General features: G+C 35.6%; 1 protein-coding gene across 2 annotated transcripts in view; it reads left to right on the top strand.

Moving 5' to 3' along the window:
- Nucleotides 1–21,777, top strand: part of CCDC50 (coiled-coil domain containing 50) — a 69,850-nt gene extending 48,073 nt beyond the window's left edge. The window contains exons 6-11 of one of the 2 annotated variants that reach the window (XM_054585130.1): nucleotides 6,384–6,499; nucleotides 6,911–6,955; nucleotides 7,065–7,169; nucleotides 8,927–9,006; nucleotides 12,156–12,262; nucleotides 15,491–21,777. In XM_054585130.1, the coding sequence (XP_054441105.1) occupies nucleotides 6,384–6,499; nucleotides 6,911–6,955; nucleotides 7,065–7,169; nucleotides 8,927–9,006; nucleotides 12,156–12,262; nucleotides 15,491–15,510 (473 nt within the window). In that variant the 3' untranslated portion in view covers nucleotides 15,511–21,777. The remainder of the gene's footprint in view (nucleotides 1–6,383; nucleotides 6,500–6,910; nucleotides 6,956–7,064; nucleotides 7,170–8,926; nucleotides 9,007–12,155; nucleotides 12,263–15,490) is intronic. The other variant, XM_054585129.1, reaches the window with a different exon arrangement.
- Nucleotides 21,778–22,326: the final 549 nt, after the last annotated feature.

Raw genomic sequence — 22,326 nt, forward strand, 5'->3', positions numbered from 1 at the left:
TAATCTATGTAGAGTAGGCTTTGTAGGTAAGTTATACTGTATCCAGATTTAGAAAGACATGTTGGCGTCGTAAGGTTTGGGGGAGGAATGGTGATTATACCCGTGTCTATATTTTTGATCCTATGAATCTCACCTTATAAATGTGCTCTGAGTGCTCGTTAACCTTTGTGGCTTTATGGCTTTTAGTTATACTTGAGGGTATCTTAAACAGGCTTAGGAAGGGCAAAACTAATATGAAACCAAACACCGATTCACAGACCCTACTACTGGCATTTGTGGGTGTGGGTGTGGGTGTGGGTGTGTGTGTGTGGGGGGGGTGTGTGTCTGTGTGTGTGTGTGTATTTATATATTTATTTATATATTTCTACTTACACACACATACACACATACACACACACATATTTTTTAATTACCAACACAGGGATACTAATGTGGCTACAACATAGCTGCTGTGTCTATCATTTTCTGTTCAACTTCATTAACTAATTTTACCTTCCTAGCCCCTCTAGGCTAGATTTTGCAAATCTCCTGGAATAGGTTAGAAGATTACATTACATTATATTTACTAGGCACACGTGTCTGTTCCTGAAGTTATTAGCATAGGCCAAATTTAACTTAATAATGAAGAAACTAGCAGGACGACAAATAGTTCTAAGCATTTGTAGGATAGGATTTCAGAGTCAGCTGAAAAGGGAATTGAAGATAAAATTGCTAGATTAAATATAAAATTGGATAACCTTCTAAAGGGCAGTAAAACCATACGACCTTTGAGGGTGATTTCTCCATTGAGCTGTTACCTCTTACCAGCCTATTAATTTTCTGTGGGGTAACCTCCATCCTCTCTTGGCCATAAAGCTGCTTCGCCTTTCTGCTGTGACGTTCCCCACGTGTCAGGCTGGCCGATTACCAAAATGTTCTTGCATTATATCAGTCAATCTATCGATCATCATTTTACCTTACTTTTAGCAGAATCTATCTAAAGAAGTTTTATTTTTGTTTTTTTGAGGAAGGGTCCTTTGTCCTCAAACTGGCAAATGATATGCAGAAAAAGACAAGCAAAAATTAGATTAAGAAATGAATGTGGAACTCTTGGAATATGGTTGATCTGACCTTTGAAAGTGAATTTTCAGACTATGGTATTCTGTTAATTTTCTTTAATTAACTATGCTTTTAAAATTTTTAAAGCACCTCTCAGTTTTCTGTAATGACAGCCTTAGACTGCACTGTCTGAAATTCCTTCTTACATATTTACAAAAGCTCTTTCTACCTCTGGTACAGAGAGCACTGCACTGAGTGGGCAGGCAGCCCTGTCAGCCCAGAAATCTAGAAATTATTTTGAGCCATAGAGATTTTCTACTTAAGACATGTGCAAGTTCCAGTGATACAGCAAGAGATCAAATAAACTTTTCCTACTATGTATTGGGTTGGCCAAAAAATTTGTTATGTTTTTTCTGTAAAAGAAAAGACACATTTTTCATTTTCACCAGTAACTTTATTGATTTCTGTTTTGAGTATGTTGGGTATCTCCTGCTATTGGCTCCTAGTGGATAGAGGCCAGGGGTGCGGCTATACATCTCCCAATGCATGAGACAGCCCGACAGCAAAAAATTATTTGGTCAAAATGGCAGTAACACCAAGAAACTTTGCAAATCACCTTTGACACTTTCAGTCAGTCACAGCACCTTCTCTATCATATACTGCACAGATCTTTCTTTGTGTTTCAGTTATGTTTTTACCTTGCTTGAAATAATAAAGCATAATACACCAAAAATGTTATTTTTTTTCCATTTTCAGTAGTAAAATGGCTACACAAAAATTCACCAATTTTGATGTTTTTTTAAAGGCACACTGATATGACAACTGTCACAATGCAATCTAACTAAATTGTTTCAAATGAATTCATGTTAAAGGCAAGCACTACTAGAGCTATCATATGGAAAAAATGTAAAAGACTTTTTTGCCAACCCAGTATTTGGGACTCAGCGAGGTATTCAAATTCTAACAATTTGTTTATTAAGGTATAGTTGACATGTAACATACTAGTTTAATGTGTACACAATAATGATTTGATATTTGTATATATTGCAGAATGATTACCACAATGAATCTAATTAACATCTGTTACCATACACAGGTGCAATTTGTGTGTGTGTGTGGGATAAGAACTTTTAAGATCTGCTCACTTAGTAGCTCTCTAGTATGCAATACAATATTATTAACTACAGTCAACATACGTATCTTATATTTCCATGGCTCTTTTTTTATAGCTGCAAGCCAGTAGCTTTTGACCCATTATTAAGATCACCTATTTTGCCCCCGCTCCGTCCCCACCTCTGGCACCTACCGATATGTGTTCTGTATCTATGAACACATTACCTTTTAGATTTCTTATATATTTGCTGTTATATGATATTTGGCTTTCTCTGAATTATTTCACTTAGTATAATGCTCTGCAGTTCTATCCATGTTTTTGCAAATGGCAAGATTTCATTTTTATGGCTCAATAATGTTCCATTATATATATAGTTATGAGCCAATAATGACATTTTGGTCAATGGCAAACTGTATATACGATAGCGGTCCTATGAGAATGCAGTAGAGCCCTGGACAGTATGTCTTGGTTGGAGCATCCTCCCATAACTGAAAGATTATTGGTTCAATTCCCAGTCAGGGCACATGCATAGGTCTCAGGTTCAATCCCTGTGATTTAGCTACGTCTGAGTCCTTATGGGAGGCCACCAATTTTATGTTTCTTGTGTCAAAGTGCCTATGCCTCCCTTTTTCTCCCTCTAAAACACAATGAAAAATGTCCTTGGATGAGGATAAATAAAGAAAAAAAAATGATGGAGCTGAAAAATCTCTATTGTCCAGTGACATCATAGCCATCTAAGTATCAGAGCACGAGGCATTACTCACCTCTTTGTGGTGATGCTGGTGTAAACAAACCTGAGCCACTAGTCGTATAAAAGTATAACTGTACAATTACATATAGTACATAGTACTTGATAATGATGATAAACAATTGTATTACTGGCTTAATGTATTTACTGTACTCTTACTAATTTTTTAGTGTACTCTTTCTACTTAAGAAAAACTTTGCTGTAAAACAGTATATCCTGTTAGGCTAGCAGCAGCCTCATACATCTCATGTTTACCTTGTCTCTCGATTTTACCATTTTCTCTTGTACTTGATTTAATCTTGTATTGTTTTGTGCAGCAACATGCTATACAGGCTTGTAGCCTAGGAGGAATAGGCCATACCATATAGCCTAGTGTGCAGGTTATATCATCTAGCTTTGTGTAAGTATACTCTATAATGTTCCCACATCGATCAAGTTACTTAACAATGCATTTCTCAGAACTGTTCTCATTGTTCAGTGGCACATGGCTATGTGGCTCATCTCCTTTATTCATTCACCTCTCAGTGGGCTCTTAGGTTATTTCCATGTCTTAGATACTGCAAAAAATGCTGTAGTAAACATGGGGGTGCATATATTTTTCTGAGTTAGTGTTTTTATTTCCTTTAGATAAATACACAGAATTGAAATTTATAGGTAAGACAGTAGTTCTGTTTTTAATTTTTCAAGGAACATCCAAACTGTTTTTCATAATGGTTGCACCAGTATACTTTCCCATAAACAGTATTAATTTCTCCACATTCTTACCAATACTCATTTTTTGTTTTTTTGATACTAGCCACTTTAACAGGTGCTTTGATTTGTATTTTCCTGTTGATTAGTGATGTTGAGCACCTTTTCATGTAGCTATTGACTGTATGTCTTCTTTTGAAAAAATGTCTATTCAGATCCTATGTCCATTTTTAAATCATATATGTATATAATTTTTTGTTACTGAGTTTTATAAGTTCTTTCTATATTTTAGATATTAACCGTTTACTACATACGTGATTTGCAAATATTTTCTTCCATTTAATAGATTGCCTTTTGATTTTGTTGATGATTTCTTTTGCTGTGAAGATGCTTTTTGGTTGATTGGTCCCATTTGGGTTTTTTTGTTTGTTTTGTTTTCTTGTTTTGTTTTTTTATTTGCTTTTGCTTTTGGTGTCAAATAAAAAAAAAATCATCTGCAAGACCAATGTTAAGGATCTGACTGCCTGTATTTTCTTGTAGGAGTTTTATGGTTCAGATCATATGTTCAGGTCTTTATTCCATTTTGAGTTAATTTCTGTATATGGTGGAAGACAGTGGTCCAGTTTCACTGCTTTCCCTGTTGTATATTTTTGGTTCTTTTGTTGTAAATGATCATATGTTACAGGCTTTTTTCTGGGCTTTCTATTCTATTCTATTGATCACTGTTTTTAAACTGCCTAGAAGTCACAATCTTGTCAACCTGTCAACCTGTCAAGCCAATTAAGGCTATTGCATTTTAATGCCTTCCGAGTATTTTTGATAGGTATTACAGTATTTTCTCAGTTAATTCTGTTGTGTAGAGTAAGGCATAACAGTGCAGAGAGTTTAGTATCTTGAAAGCTGATTGTATCCCACTATATTGTTTCTTTCGCTGAATGGCAAAATTGAAGGAGCAAGGTGTAAGTATCATCTTTCCTATTGTCCTCAATTAAGCTTTGGGCTGCTCATTGAAGTGCTAGTTTTCTATAAATAGGAGTTAGATATAGTAACCTATCTTGTCCATTGACTTTACTCAATACTAACTTTCTTATATAATTTCATTTATTTTACCTAAAATGTTCCTCTGCAGTTATGACCACACTCATCATAACTCAGGGAGGTTTATATTCCATTTAAATACGGTCCAGCCTTGGGTGTATGCCCCTTTTTTGTGACTGCCCCAAACCACTTAGAAATCTGGGTTAAAAACAGGCCAGCCTGGCATAAGATTCAGTAGCTCTAGAAATGATGTGAAGTTGAAGTGGATTCTGTATTCTGGGTAATCATGTATCAATTGGCCTGAAGCTAAGAAAACCATGTTTAATAGTCCTTTTTCGGTGGGAAAGGCAGATGAGTCTGTGGCTGTAAAATTTACCACAGAGCTAGGTTCAAAGCTTTACAAAGAAAGGCTTCACCAGCTAACTTAGACTTTATTCATTTGCCCAGAATTGGGTGGTATTTTCTTTTCTTTGCTTTTTTCTTTTTCATTTAAAGCAAGCAAATCAAGTGTGGTGAAGCATTTTGGTAAAAACTGTTTTAAATGTATGGCTATTTTGATGGACATAATACACTAAGCTGATATTTCCAGTGCTGATAAGAATCAATTGTTAAAGATTTTTAAAAAAAAATTCTAAAGATCAGGTATTTCCTCGCTACTTATATTAGAATCCCTGGGGTTTGGGTCAAAGATTTTTATTTTTATTTAAAGCACCACAAGTGATTCTAGTACATAGCCATGGTTGAGAACAAGGTATAGAAAGAAACAGGCAATTAGGAGTGAATTTTCTTTCTCCCATCAGTAATCCATTTACTGAAAGCCACCGTTTCAAATGGTTAATCATCTTTACCACATTAACCATTTTTATTATTTCTGAATATAATACATTCACATTGTTGAATACTTATAATTTATGAAAGGTACAAAGAGTAAAATATCTATAATTTTGCAATGACCATTATTAGCATTTACTACTTAATTAAAAAGTACAGAAGGAATACGTGCTACAGATAAAATTTCAAAATAGAACACCAAGATATCCCATCAGTCCCCACCTATTCCTTTCTCAGAACAGAACTGTAGAGTCATCATGCTATTTCCTTTGTTATATCTTCCATAATATTTAGCAACAACATTAAACAGATCAAAGCTGTAGGAGAGATCTAAAAAGCTAGAGAGTTTGTTGACCATCAGAGCAGAAGCCATGTCAGGACCACTGGGTGGTTCTCAGGCACTTGGTCCCAGAACTCCCAGGTGAAGGAAGCTCTTTCTGTTGCCTCTGAGGAAAGGTGTGCAAGGCTGAGGCACATAAAAGGCAGCTTCTCATGCCCTCCAGTCCTGATAGCTTAGCCTCTTTCTGTAACCTCAACTCTGTAACTTTCTTTTCTCTAAATTAGTTTTATTTCAGTGACTTGACTTTTTTTTTTTCACTTTTTATTTTGTAAAAGCCTCACAGTGCTTTGCTGATTCCCTGCTCCTGAGAAAACTATGTGCGAGGGGAGGTTTTACCAGGCAGGTTTGGGTGGGTAGCTTCGTTTCACTGTGTGGGTTATCGGCATCACCTCTTCCATGTCTCAGGGAAAAAATTATTTCAAGGGCACCCTCCACTGAATTTTGGAGTGGCAACTGTATTGTCAGCATTAGATAGTAAAAAAAAAGGTGAAATTTAAGGTAAAGGTTTCTCTGTTTCCCCCTTAAATTTTCCAAATTTATAGAAAACAAAACTTGGTCAACTTATTACATTGAGTTTTTCCTAGGAACAAAGCCACGAGCGATGAAAGAAGCGGTCTCTACTCCATCGCGAGTGAGCCACCGGGGCCAGGAATGGTACGATGCTGAAATTGCCAGAAAGCTGCAGGAAGAAGAAATTTTGGTGAGCAAATTTTAAAGCACAAGTTCATGTGAATAAGTTTGTGTGTGCGAATTGATTCATTCGTAGATTATACAATAGGTATTTCAGTCCTTTATCAGTTGAGAAACTAATACCTTTTTTATAGGTAGAAAAATCCAAACAACAGGAATAGTGTTTAATTTTATTTACTGAGTAAACATTAGCAACAGACTCCATATCCTTGTCTCTCCATATGGAGTTTTGATAATTCTCTAAGAATCTGCTGTAGGATTTGGTGAAAATAGACCCTGCCCTGGCTGGTGAATGTATGCACCAGTTACCAACTTGAGGATGTTAGTCACAACTGGTTTCAAATACCAGTTTATTTTTATGTAAGATTTAAAAAAATGGACAGAATAGAATCCAATTAAATTAATATTTTCTATACTATAGGCAACCCAGGTGGACATGAGAGCAGCTCAAGTAGCCCAGGATGAGGTGAGTTCACATTAATGAGTTCGTTTAGCCAGTACTCTTTGGAAATATGACAGTAATTTTCTACCTGCAGTTCTGTAATCAATGAGAATATGGACTGGATTTGTTTTAGGAAATTGCTAGACTTCTAATGGCTGAAGAAAAGAAAGCTTACAAGAAAGCCAAGGAGCGAGAGAAGTCATCATTGGACAAAAGAAAACATGACCCTGATGGGAAGGTAGGGCCTGTTTGTTTTTTTTTTGTTTTTTGTTTTTGTTTTTTTAATGGTAAGTAAAATTAGAAATGTAAAGGGGACTCTGTTTTTAGGTTAAACCCTGCAAATATATTTAGGGTATACAAATTACCTGTATCACATAATCTGAATCTGACTTGTTGTTTCACTATAAAAAAATCATATTAAATTCTTGAAAGTAACTATGTAAAAAGTTACTAAGATTGAAAAACTCATTCATTTAAAGAGCAGTCAGGATGCAAGTGTCTTCTGGTTATGAGCAATCTTAGTTTTACTATAGTTAACTTGTAGGAGAATTTAGCATTTTCATATGCTTTCAAATTTCCACAGGAGCCTTTTCTTCCTGTCTGTGCTTTCCCTATGTGCTGATACTGTGTTTCATCCCTGATTATGTACTCATCATTTCTCTTGCCACTTGGTCCTTGGCAGTCTGGCAGATGCCACCAGCAGTCATTGCTTACATCAGAGTGCAGCGCTGTCTAGAATGAGCTTGAGCTATTGCCTTCCCCTTCGAAATGCAGAACTTTCAGAACTAGGAGACACAACAGACGGTGATGTCAATTCATTCTACTCTACAGTAATCTAATTGTTGTATATGGTGGCTGCAAATACATTTAACAGACTTTACTCATTAGTTACTTTGTTCAAAGCATCTCTCTGGACTTACAGGGAGAGACAAAGATATTTCCCTATGATAGTGAAGAGCGTAGGCAGGAAGGCAGACTGTAGACACTAACAAATACAAGGTCAAGCTGGCTGATCAAAGCATAATGGAAGACCATCAGAGGAGAAGGGGGAGAGTTCATATAGTAAAGTGTCTCTAGGGCGAAAGTTTGTATTAGCTGGATGGATGCAATTAGGGTGTGCATCCGCCTGTTCTCTCTAACAAATTCCTCCCTTGGGCCTCTGGTCCTATGTGATTCTTGGCTATGAGGAAAAAGAAGATACAGGAATCATGATAATAGTAATCTACTTCCTGTTGCTCAGTTACACGGTTGTCAGTCTGAAAGCAAATCAAAGTATTATTTCCATGTTAATTATTTATACTTATCTCCCTCTTTTACCATCTTTGACATTCAGGATTTTTTCTAACTCATTTCATTTTTAGTAGAGAGTTTCCCAAATGCTTCTCCATTAATTAAGCCACAAATAATTGCCCAGGAGCTACTCAATTTCTTTGTTAACCTGATTATGAAGGAGTAGGTATTATTAAGGACTATAAGTCGGTAAAGTAAGAGAGGAAGGCCACATTTCTGTCAGGTATCAGAACTTCTGTGCTTCCTAGATCTTTTCTAGAACTGGTGCTGGTACAGTTCTTCTCTTGGAAAAATGCCTTGACATGAGCCTTAGTGTTTCACTTGAAAATCACCCTCCCTAGGTCAGGTGTTCAGAAATAAGGGTAAGAGCAGACGCCTAGATTCCATGGACTCGGGGAGCCCACCAGTTCTCGTTAGCTGGTGTGTAGCCACTATGTTAATAATGGGTGGCCAGGCATACCCTGTGGGAGAGCATGTTTGTCTGGGTTTAGCCCATTCATCTGACTATGACAGCCTCCAGTATACCTTGGTGACTAAGTTCTTTTTAATCTCTGAGTGGTTGTATTTAAAAATATTTTATGTCTTCAACTGAATGTAAGTAACCTGAAATTATTAAAGGAGAGTAGTTTGGCATGATACAGATACATTCCAAACCTAAGCTTTTTTTTTCGTTGTTTTCTTTGTTTTGTGTTTTTTCTGCTGTAGCCCAAAACTTCTAAATCAGCACACTCAAAGTCAAAAGACAGCGATGAGGCTCACCGATCTAAGAATGACAGACCAGCACGGTAAGTTGATACCTGCAGCAGAGAGTGAGGAACTTAACTTTGGGGTGAGTAAAGGGATGTTGACGGAGGACGTCCAGGCATCTGCCCTCATGAGGTGGCATCGGGTCTCGCAGGGTATTCTAAAACTTTTGTTTCTAGTCTTAAATTGGATTGAGCAAGTTGAATCAGAAGGAAGGGAAATTTTACAGAAGCTGGGGTATAGAAAGGAAGGATGTGCTTTTTATTAGGACCAGTTCTTATCTCTGTATTCACTGAACAGATGCCTTCAGCCAAGAAGAGATGAGGTTATACTTTTTCTTAAGTAAAATCTCAGGCTTTAATTTTTTACTGAGGTTCGTGATCGCATTGGTGTGTCTGACATTCACACGTGCTTAAATTCCTTTCTGCATGAGTCTCAGTGTCCTAGGCAAATATTCATTGAGTCGTTACAGGCTGTTATAAATCCCACCAGATCAAATCACTGTGCCTGGTGTAGATACTTTCTGACTTATCTCAAGCAGTCTTTGGCCATAGTAATGGAGCAACTGCTGTCTTTTTACCTCAATATGTCAACCTTTAAACCTCTGGGGAAGCAAGTTTTTTTTCCCTTCATTGCTTTCTGTTGCTTTTCAAAAGAAAATATGATTGGAATAGAAGGAAAGAACATTAAGTAGAAAAAGACAGAAAACACTAAATCTGACATTTAGAAAATTCTAAATTATTAGCATATTGAATTTTGGTCCTGATTTCTAATAACATTTATTAACTCTTAAAATATGTTTCATTACACTGAAAATATACACTGTTGTTACCCCTTATTTGCCCATACTTAAGCCGCTTTACTTGTTTCTTTAAAGTAAACATAGTGTCCTGAAAAGCCAAATTCTATTTTTAAATTCATGGGCTTTCAGAAGAGAAGGACTCTTTAGAAAATTATATCAGATTTGTGAAGCTTAAGTACAACAGTAGTGTGGTTTGTCTAATTGTGTAAAATTGGTTCTTGTAGCTTTTAGTTAAGCATATGCCAAACAGTTTTTAAAGCAGATTTTAGTACTATATGGTTTAGTTTTATTTACATCCCTGCAATATTCACTTGAAATAACAACTAACTAATCTGTTCTCAGTAAGTGAATAGCTGTGATTTCTTAGGCTTTTTTTTAGTCAAGTGAACTAAATTCTTTAGAATTATTTTGCCATCTTCAAAAGTCCAAGGGATTCTTAGAACACTTACAACTTTACAGCAGATAAGGCAGAACAATCTGGAATAGCTATTTGAAAAGGTTTATTAAAGTTGAAAACAAGTTTTGGGAATGTAATAGACACTCTTAAGAATGTTTAGCATATTGTAAAAATAATCAAATGATCCTGTATGAAAAATGGCTATAAGTGAAAAGTGACTTACAACTAGTAGAACTGAAGTCTTTTTTGACCTAAGAGAAACATTTGTCTTTACATATAATTTACAGAAAGATTATGTATATGACAAAACAAAAATTATGTAACCTGTATGTTCATACTTTAAAATTAAAGCCTATTCCCTTATTGTACCTCTCTGTACAACTAATAATCGGAATGTATGCTTCCTGGTTAGTATCTATGTGTTCCTCTTTCAGAATTAATCATGGTAGAAAAGTGTAGCCATTTGTATAGAAAAAGACAGTTTCAAGGATTGGAAAACTTGGATCTACCTAAGTCAAGATGTTTACTTCAGTGTAGTCATAATAGTAGCAGAGGGGATGCAGGTTCTTAGAGCTTGTAGCATTCATGGTCGCAAATAAATTTCTTTGTCTATTATGAAAGTTTTCAACTCTTCCTAAGGAAACAGAGAACCACTTGGCAGTCTAAATTAATTCTACCTCTTAGTATTTGGAAAAAGTTTCAACCCAGGTTCCAAATTCTTTTAACCATAGGATTTTATATTGGTAATACTACTTGGTATTTTATTTTTTTCATACATGTAGTTTTGAATAAAGATGCTGCCACTAATAAAAATAAGTACCTCTGTATTACAGTGTGGTAGTTAAGAGCACTGATTCTGAAATCCATTTGAGTTTGAGCCCTGGCTCTGCCACTTAACAACAGTGTGAAATTGGACAGATCACTTACCTCATCTTACATAATCTATCTCTACAATGTATGTGCGACATGCAGGCTTAGCTTAAAATTTAAGTGATATACTAATGTAGAACCCATAGTGGAGTCCTTACTATGTACACAAGTTTATACCCCATGCTGACCTCTTTGAGATACTGAATACCCAGGAGAGGCCTATTGCTTTGGGAGAGGGTGAGGCATTTGAAAACATTTGCCTTTATTTTTATATGACAGAGCCCAATGTATTTACTAGTATTACTTTCTAAACTGCAGAATGCTCATGCCTTCCAGATTGTATATATAATTACACAAAACATCCTAGGACATGGTTATATATTGACAAATACTAACCTTATATGGTTCCATGCTTTAACGCAACAACAAAACAAAAAAGGAGAGATTTTATTCTTCATTAAAGCCAAATGATTGCAAAAATCTTTATAACATGATTAAAATAATAAAAAGTTTAGAATAGTAAAAATTTCCCAACTCTTTTACAGTGTTTTTTTTTTGACCTGAGAAGTTGCAGACACATGACTGCCTTTTCCTTCTCTAAGCTCTACTTTGCCACCTAGTGGATTAAGGAATTTTGCAGTAAATTTTGTATGTTAATCAATGTCCTCCCTCTCTCTCCACTTTCATCCCCTCACTTTACCTGCTGCCCTCCCTGTCTCACTTCTTCTACCGTCCTTCCTTAACTTTATTATCTTCTTTGTTGCTTTTCTTCCCTTTTTCCTCTTTTTCTTCTTAAAACCTACCAAAGCCAAGTAAATTTTTCATTGGTGATGGTGGTCACATCTCATTAATCGTTGTTTCTCCAGTCCTTAGCGCCACGCCTCACACATACTGGGTGTTCGAAAACGTGTGTTTTTATTGAATTATGTGCATCAAAATAAAGGAGAACAGTAAGATAAAATAATTTATCCAAGTTCATGCAACTGGCCAGGAAGTAAAGTGAAAATTCTAAAACATTCTGACTTTCTATTTGTACCAAAAATATTTTTACCGTGCGATCCAATGAGCAGTAGAATTCTTGTCACCACTATGAATATCTCTAAATTCAGATTTCCCTTCAGGCCGCCACCACCTGCCGTGACAGAAGCTGAGGATTTGGGTTACACTTATTTTACTAACCAGCATAATTCCACACGTCATTTCTCAAAACCAGAATCCTCTCATAAAGGTAAGAAAATAGTATATGGTCAAGTTTAGGATTCTTTTAAGTAATCCTTACGGTATGGTGGAAAAATCAAATGCTGTCTTAAAGATCACTGGACTGGAAAAATATTCCTCCTAGCAGAACATTATAGTATTCATTTATTAATAAATAAAAAATTTTAACAACACAGACATAAAACATCTTAAATTGAATGCAGAGTTTTGTATGTATTTTCATCTTTCTGAAGAGAGATATCATTGCTTCATCAGATTCTGAAAGATAGTTGTTTATATGTATTTAAATAACCATTTAAATCTATTGGGAGTCTAAAAATCTATTTATTAGACTTAAAATACACACATACATACACACAGCAAAGCACTTATGCAAAAGAAAAATGGGGCAAGGAAAATGAGGAAAGAGTATGAGATCTAAGTTGGACCAGATCTTTAAAAATGAAAGAAATGTTTGTAGTTACTCTTCAAAACATACACATTCACTAATGTATTTTTTAAAGAGTCATAAAATGAGATAATAAAAAAATAGTCTCTTGTATTAATTTTCTCATCTAAAAGTGGAGGTGTTTTGTTTTTTTTTTAATCTTCACCTGAGTACATGCTTAAAGAGGGGACGGGACGGGGAGAGAGATGGAAAGAAACGTCGATGGGAGAGAGACGTATCCATCAATCAGTGGCCTCTGGCTAGTGCCCCAACTGGGGACCAAACCTGCAACCTGGGCACGTTCCCTGTGTGGAAATCAAACCCACAACTCTTGGGCTTACGGAACCTTGCTCCAATCAACTGAGCCACACCAGCAGGGCTAAAAATGGAAGAGATTTTAATAGTGTCTGTGTTGTCAGAATCATATAGGTAAAATGTCTGAAAGCAAATAATAGGTCTTATTCATGTTTATTATTTGTTATGGTTTATTCAAAGATTTCTTAGGTGATGTTTTCATTATCCTTTCCAAATATAATGACAGCCTTCTCAAACTTTTTTTTCCCCTACAGTCATTATAAAATACCAATATACAATGCCACTCCTGACTAATTAACTCAGAATTTCTAGGGGCGGAGAGTTGCTGCTAGTCATTGGTATTTTTTTAAAGGCTCTTCTTCCCACCATCCCACCCTCCTTCATTCTGACAGTCATCCAGTGTTGAGAATAAGATACAAGACATTGAAAAGATGGGAGTAGTTGGACTTTATCAAAACAACACATACACTACAATTTCCAATCTTCGGTGGCCTTTTCCCCATCCTTGGTTTAACTGGAAGTAGCTCATGGTTTTTTTTTCATATACTGTATACCTGCATTATTTTTTTAAGGGATGCCTTCCTGTTCTTTACATATATTTGGTACATAATATTAAAATAACACATTGATTCTATATGTAAATATTTTATAGTCAAGAACAATAAAAATGACTCACTGGAAATGCCTAGACATAAAGATAAATAATTTTGCCTATGCAAACTGAGAGTTTTGAGGTTTCAATTTTTCATTTTTACTTTTTTATTTTTAATCTTTTAAAGTTATTGTTGACATCCAATGTTATGTTAGTTTCATGTGTACAGTATAATCATTAGATATAACTTACGAAGTGATCACCTTGATAAATCTAGTACCCATCTGACACTATAAATAGTATTACAATATTATTAACTTTATTTTTTGTGCTGTATTTTAATCCATATGACTATTTTTACAACTACCAATTTGTACATCTTAATCCCTTTACCTTTTTTCACCCATCCTCCCAACTCTCCTCCCATTTCCCATTCATCAATTTGTTCTCTGGATCTGTGAGTTTTGTTTCCAGTTTGTTTGTTTGTTTGTTTGTTTTTAAAAGATTCCACATGTAAATGAAATCATATGGTATTTGTCTTTCTCTGACTTTTTTCGCTTATACTAATACCCCCTAGATCTGCCCATGTTGTTACAAATGGCAAGATTTCTTATTGTATATGTGTACCATGACTTTTTTAATATACTTGTTTATAGATGGGCACTTAAGTTGTTTTTGTATCTTCGCTGTTGTAAATAATGCTGCAGTAAACATAGGTTTATATATGTCTTTTTGAATTGGTGTTTTTGGTTTATTTGGCTAAATACCCAAAAGTGGAATTGCTGGATCTGTGGTAGTTTGTTTATAATTTTTTGAGGAAACTCCATACTGTATACTGTTTTCCACAGTAGCTGCACCAGTCTGTTTTCCTACCAACAGTGCATGAGGGTTTCTGTTTCTCCACATCCTCACCAGTACTTGTTTGTTGATTGTTTGATGATAGCCATTCTGAAAAGCATGAGGTGATATCTAGTTGCTTTCATTTGGATTTCCCTGATGATTAGTGATGTTGAGCATCTTTTTTACATGTCTGTGGGCCATCTGTATGTCTTCTTTGAAGAATTGCCTCTTCAGGTCCTCTGCCCATTTTTTAATTGGATTGTGTGTTTTCTTGGTGTTAAGTTGTGTGACTTTCTTATGTATTTTGAATATTAACCTCTTAGTGGATGTACAATTGGTGAATATCTTCTCTTCATTCAGTAGGTTGTCTTTTCCTTTGGCTGATGGTTTCCTTCATTTTGCAAAAGCCTTTTTACTTTGATGTAGTCCTGTGTATTTATTTTTGTTTTTGTTCTCTTTGTCCAAGGATACATATCCAAAATATATACATGTATATAGCGAAGAATGGTGTCAGAGAGTTTACTGCCTGTGTTTTCTTCTAGGAGTTTTATTGTTTTGAGTCTTACATCTAAGTCCTGAATCCATTTTGAATTTATCATTGTATTGATGTATGGTATAAGGAAGTGATCTAGTTTCATTCTTTTGCTGTATCTGTCCAGTCTCCCCAGCACCCTTTATTAAAGTGACTCTCTTCCTCATTGTGTATTCTTGCCTCCATTGTCATAGATTAATTGATTATATAGGCATAGGTTTATTTCTGGGGTCTCTGTTGTCTTCTGTTGATCCATGTGTCTGTTTTTAATGCCCATTCTATGATGTTTTGATTATTAGAACCCTGTAGTGTAGTTTGATAACAGGTAGTGTGGTACTTTCAACTTTGTTTAACACCTCTGTGGCTATTCTGGGTCTTTTGTGGTTCCGTATAAATCTTAGAATTATTTGTTCTTAGTTCTGTGAAAAATGCCATTGGTATTTTGATAGGGATTGCATTGCATTTGTAAATTGCTTAGTTTCAAAGATTTTTTTCCTTAATGGTGTTTCTTCTTTTTTCCTCCCTTCCCCAGGTTTCCATTATAAGCAGTAGAAACCTAGGACTCTGCCTTGAAAACGGACTCACTGTTGCAAATGTTACTGGATGATACAGAATGCATTCCATGCTTATTTTTTCCTCCCATGTTTGTATTCCTGGGATTTATCCTCAAGTGTTTTTCTGACCATAAATAATTTTAATGCATTTAAAATGTTTTTGTTATTTCTGATCATTTGGGCAGTACAAGAAAAATCAAGCTTCTGAATATTGACCACCTCTACACTGCGTATGCTTCCTGGGATATACTATCTGAGAGATCTGTAAAATGCCATTTTTCTTATGTATGGAATATTGGCATCTAGGGACTAAGCTTTATTTAGGAGTTAGAATTTAGTAAAGATAATGATAAAGGTAAAATATGTTTGGATGAAATGCCTAATAAAAATATAGGAAATAGTTTTTGGGAGTGCATTAGTGTATGATATATTGAAAGACAGAGACTTTTGTTTTTTGTACTGTTCAAGAAAAGAAAAATACCACAACCATAAAGTATTTTTAAAAACACCTGGAACAGTTGAAATATGTTACTCTGACTACCAGGACTTTAGAGGTTTTGCATATCCTCACACATCCTCTAGGGAAAATTGGCCTAGATATTCTTCTCTAACATTTTCTTGCTATTGCTTCCTCAGTAGCAAGGCTTCTGAAGACTCTGGGTATTGCTCATTTATTAGTATTTATTGGGGGAAAAAAACTATTATATCTTAACTCAGGTCTGTGTGAAGTCAATTAAAAATGAAAATGTTCTATTCCTTCTCTTATTTTACACTTAATTACACAGCCAAGGCAAATGGAATTGGGGAGGTGTGTCCATAAGTGATGATCTCATCATTCTCTCTGGCCATAGATTGAAGTTTTCCTCTTACTTAAAAAACGTAACAGTATTTGTTGGCAACCTCTCACAAATGTTTCATGTATGTCCCAATAATTAGATTAATTCAACATGAAGTTGAGAAAGTGCTTCTTTATGCATGTATTTGATTCTACACATTCATTAATGATACTTGATCATCAGATCCTTTATACAAGACCTTCAAACTCCTCTTCAAGGAATCTAGGCTTTGTCTAGCTTATAACCTTATGGAAATGCTTCTTTTCCTATACTAGTTAGTAAACACAAATTTCATTCATGCTGTGTATATACACACACACAAACACACACACATATATGTATGTGTATATATACATATGTATAATACATATATATATATATATATAGTCCCTTCACAGCTTCACTGCCTATTATTGTTCATTGTATGGTATTTGTTTAGGAATGAAATGTATAGGCAACTAGAGAAAAAAGCTCTTAATCCATTCTTTTCCCATTGGGAAATGCCTTCAATTTGCCTTATCTTTCCAGATATTTAGAGTCAGGCAATATTCAGGAAGCGATTAAGAGTAGTTTTGAGAGTAGATTTTGGTCTTTCATTTTCGGAAGGGTCTTTATTTTCATAAAGTTTTTGGATTATATGAATTAGGGTCAAAGGTATCTAAGAGTTAAGTTTTAGGAAAATGATAAAGAAACAAAACCCTAAGGAGGGTAGTCATTTCAGAGAAACGAGGAAAGGGAAAATAACAGGACTTTGAATGGCCGTGATGAAATGAATGAAGAACAGTCTTCATTTAGTCAGGGGCCAACAAAATTGATCGTGGCTTTAAGTCAAATTGCAGAGACGGTGGTTTCAATATCCAAAGCTTAGGCCTGTTGACTTACAGTAATGTCATATATTTCTTTGTCTGCCCTGTGATTTTGCTTTTTATTTTTTAAAAGTTTTTATGGTAGCTTTAAAGAAAAAAAAAAGTATTTTTATTTGATAATAAGGCAAATGGGCAATATCATTTGCCATATTTTTATTTTATAAATGTTTATTTTTATATCTCATGCATTGATCAATTTTACTTTTAAAATTCTGCATTTCTCTTGCCTCTCATGTACTTTATCCAATTGTATTTATTATTGTAAAATGCTCACTGGATATATTTCATTCCAAAATGTCAGGCCACTTAAGCAGGATGTTAGTGTTTTAACTGTCATAGTGAGTGACCAAAGGTGAATTTTCCCTTGTGACACTGAATTCAACATCTCTGTTGAAAATTTGATTTTTTTTTTTTTAGGTTTTTAAAATATTAGTTTTTTAACTTAATTTTTTGTAAAGCACTCTTTAAAGAGTATCAGAGTAATTCTTTCCCTGTGAATAAGGAGACAGAAATCAAAGTCAACCAGTTAAATCCTCTTATTCCCATTTAAGTAATGCAATTATCTTTGAGAGTACAGAAGCAACTAACAAGAGTATTTTAAAAAACTGCCAAACATTCTTCACTGTGTCCTCTGCTTTTCACTTTGTCATTTTTATGTAAGTGCGAGAGCCTTTATTTTATTCCTGTTCCTACTGTTGGAACACACACACTTTAATTTTTAGGCCCACAATGCATTATGCTTTAATGTTGTGATATAAACTGATACTTCTGGCCTTGGAAAATCTTTCTGTTTCTATACCTCTGTTCTCTGCAGGCCAGGCTCTGTTAACCAGTATTGCTAAATGAGCACAATATGTTAAGGAGCCTTATAGTAGACATATACAGCCCCTTCCCCAGCCTCAGTTTGTGTGAGTCCTTGCCTGGAAGCTAGGTGAGAGATGGGTAACCTAAATGTTCTGAGTTGAAAAAAAAAGTTTGGCTCTGTGTCAAACCTTTATCAGCCAGATTGTTTTACTGAGAGACGAGACAGTTGCTATGCATGCTTTAAAAGAACGTTGAGACTTTTAGAAAGTGACTGTGTACCATTGAATTACTATTTCTCAAATGTCTTTACAATAACCAGCAACAGTCTAATGAACTGCAAGAAAATAATATATGGCTTTTGATTATAGAGAAACATCTAAATTAGAAAAGAAAGATAAGGAGAGATGCTCCCAGGAGGAAAACCTTTTCAGAATGGCAGTGGCCACTTGGATCTACATCAACATATTCCAAAATGTGTGACCTTTGGCCTGGTGTTCCACTGAACTCACAAAATCACAGACTGGTTCCGTTTCCTCCTTTTCTTCTCTGCTGTGGCCTGCAGCCACAATTGTGTGATGAGTAAATTCATTGCTGACTTTGACCATACCTGTTCCTCAATATCAGGACTTTTTTGGTATGAAAATAATTAACTTTTAACTGATAATTATTTTTCTTTAAGACTGTCAAATACTCTCTAAATTCGTCTTGTGCCAAATTGTTCTTTGAAACATCTATTATAATATGGTGCATTCAGTTTACCACGTAAGTGGTTAACCTTTTAGAGCCTTGATTTTTAATGAGTGTTACCTTTGTATAAAAATCACTTTGGGAATACGAAGGTTATTCATTTATTCAGCGAAGATTTTCTTAAAAGGTAACTGTGGTGATTGGCTGTAAAATTTTCAGCCAAATGGTGGAACAAGACACCTGAGTAATCAGCTTTCTGAAGGACTGAGAGCAGAATAGAACTTGCACTCAAAGGTTTTGTTCTTTTTTTCCCTTTTGGGAAAACAGTGTTTGTGTAGGGAATGTTAATGTGGGAAAGGAACACTGATTGGGTAGATTTCACTGTACATAGTGTGCCATACTCTGATAACATTGGTATTTTAGGAAGAATCATAAAAAAATAAAAATGTGTTTATTCAACAAAAAGGTAAAAACAGATTTTTAAAGTCCTTTGTTCATTACTTACTGCTCATTGTCAGAGAAGTGACTAGATAAAATGGTCCCATTTTTCTCTCACATCTGGTGGTGCCTGTGAGTCGTAAAGCCATAACTGCTTATCTTCCTATTGCTAGCATCCCTTTTCCCTTTGGCCCGTAGGAGGTACTATGGGCAGGGAGAAGCAGACTGGGGACTGTCCTAATAATGCTGCAAGGGCACAAAGTCATCCAAATTCCTGGGGAAGAATCTTTTATCCTGATGATATATAAGATCATTAAAGGGTGTTGCTCCTGTCATTTAACTGTTGTTGGAAGTGCTGATATTTCATTCTGGAGAAATCAAGAAGGAAGTGGTAAACTGGGAAAATCTCCCTTCTACAGAGTCACTTTTCTGATGAGACCTGCACTTTATGTCAGCGATGTCTCAGGAGCAGTATTGCCTTAATTAGTGTGATTCCAACCGAGGTCAGTGTATTGTACTTCTTATATGTAAATGACTGTCAACTCTCCATTATCGCCCAACATCCTTGCCACCAGGAGGTTTGGACCTCGTTCCAGTGAGCTGTGGGTAACCAATACACCAGCACATACACCATTTCATTTCAGGTTTGCCTCTCTATCTGTGGGTGAGCAGTGGCATGACCAAAAATGCTGGTAGGAGGGGGAAAACTTCCTGGCCAAATTCTTCAGGTGATCACCTCCTGGATAATTGAGAGTTGACTGTCTTTTTCCATTATGACTATGTAGAAGATATTTCCAAAGGTTCTATTATGCATTGAAGTCAACTCATTATTGTTTTGTAAGGATTTCATCCGTGCTCTTAGTATGGAAGTGCACAGCATTAACAACAGAAAGAGAAAACCAAACAAAATAGAGACCTTTACTTGAAATTGGAGATTTGTTGGTGTGAAGAGTCTTTCTGGTTTATTATTTTTAACAGAAAATTAACCAGGAAACTTGCTGTGGTAGGGAAGATACCAGACTGTTTACTTAAAAGGTTGTAGTTGGTGCCACAAACTAACAACCATCTAAGGAATCATGTTGATTTGTGGAAATATCTGGACCTAAAAACCACTCTTTCCCCTATATGTTTGTACAAATTGCCTAGAAACATGTTCCAAATAAAGTTAATATACATTTGTGTATTTTCAGCAAATGAGAAAATGTTTTTTCTCCTTTTGAGTAACTCTTCATAGCATAGGGAGCCAGCACTATGCTGGTTTCAGCATTTCAGATAAGGACAGAATTAATTGTATAACTCAGTGCCCCATTATTTATTGCTGAGGTTCATGTGTAAAGAATAGAAGAATTAAAAGACAGGGTTTGAGGGACATTTCCTTCACAAAGAGCAAGGATTATGAACAGCTAAGACAGCTAGGAGAATTTCCTGTTACACATTATATACTTAGGGTATGTTTTTGTTGCACTGAATTTCAGACCGTCATTGCTAAAATAGCATCTAGCTGTTAAATTTAGGGAGAGGGTTTTTGCTGTTAGAATATCTTAAAAATTTCTGGTTGAATTAGTTTTTGAAATCCCTGCAGGTTATAACTTCAACTCTTGCTATAACCTGAAAGCCCAATGCCCTTTCTCAGAAATAGCTGTATTTTTTACCTGCCTCTTAAAGGCAACCCAGTATTTATTTCATGAAGTATTGTATATAATGAGATATAGTGGGCAGATAGCATATAAAAAATGATCCAAAATGAGAATTCTCTGAAATGGTGTTTTCCTTAAGAAGAATCTATCCCAGCACAATATTATATTTTGAAAGGTGCTGAATTACAAAGTACAAGAGTTTGCTTGTATAAATCAAGTTGCTCAGGAAATTTGAGGTGGTGCTGTCATTTGTCTTACAATCTGGGAAAGTACTCTTTTGAGAGAGATACTACATGGTACCCAGACAGTTTCAGATTCTTTGGTAAGAAGCCTTTTGACATTTGCAATGTGGATATATTTAAAAAACAGGTGAGGCATTATCCTAAGTGCACATCGATTTCTAGCCAAGCCCCAGAGCGAAAGGCAGCTTTGAAGTAGTTACTTCATAAAGCTGAACAGAACCTTAATGGAATACACAGTTGCCTGTCAGAGGACAGAAAACAGAGACCACCTCAGACCACATGCCTATCTAGAGATTAAGTGAAACTGTGAGGGACACTTTGTGGATGCCTTAAAGGTGAATGACAGTGGGGACTGGTGGGTATGTATGCACCCATCTGGATAAGCTGATGGAGACAGTCTATTTTAATTCACCATACAGCACACATTGTTCCTGCTCATGACCTCATTGAGGAAAATAAGAAACATGGTGCTGGTGACTCTCATGTGTCCTGGGAGGTGGAGGTGGCAGTGTCATTTGGACTCTCCAGTGCTCAAGCCTCCCTTAAATGCCACTTACACATCTACATTAATTCATCTATGCAAGCTTGTGTTTTACGGTTTGTTTTTTACACCTGTGTTCCATTTGATTCTTTAAACATCAGGATTAACGTTGATATTATGAATAATTTTTAAACCAAAGTATTGTATAAGTTTGTGTGCTTGTTTTCCTGACTGGTCTGAGGCAAACACCAATATTGTCCTTTTCTCGTAATAAAGTCATACATTTGTTAAGTCAGCGGTCTCTGGCTCATGTTTTCTTTACCACCTGCAAGGACTTGGAAAGTTCTGGGAGGATTATTTTCTTTTCTTTACAAAGTAATTCTAATATGTCTTTGTTTAATTACAGTAAAATTTCCTCTTATTCCTGTTCCATGCATTCTCTGAAACTACCTACAACATGATACTGATGCATACATTGCAATTCTGACTAATGCACCCAAGTCTAAAATTGGTTAGAAAAGTGGCTTTGTTCCGTGTGTGGTGGCTTGGTTGGTATATTTAGAGGGGGTTAAAATCCCAAATATGTGGATGTATACAATAATCCAAACGACTGAGGACCCCGTGAGTGCAACAGCTTCGTCTGCACTGCACAGGACACTTCATGGCTTTTGAAAATACACATTAATGATGACCGTTTCATTTTACCTTTGTAAGGCTTGTTTATTGGGTTTGATGTGGAAAGTGATTCTGCAGAAATTTAGCGGGTTACTTAAGATACTATTTCAGGGATTATTAAAAAGATACTATTTTCAGTGACTTATTA

This window comes from Pteronotus mesoamericanus, unplaced genomic scaffold (genome assembly GCF_021234165.1).
Source record: "Pteronotus mesoamericanus isolate MK-2021 breed Mesoamerican mustached bat unplaced genomic scaffold, CSHL_Meso_final contig_82, whole genome shotgun sequence".
Classification (NCBI taxonomy): domain Eukaryota; kingdom Metazoa; phylum Chordata; class Mammalia; order Chiroptera; family Mormoopidae; genus Pteronotus; species Pteronotus mesoamericanus.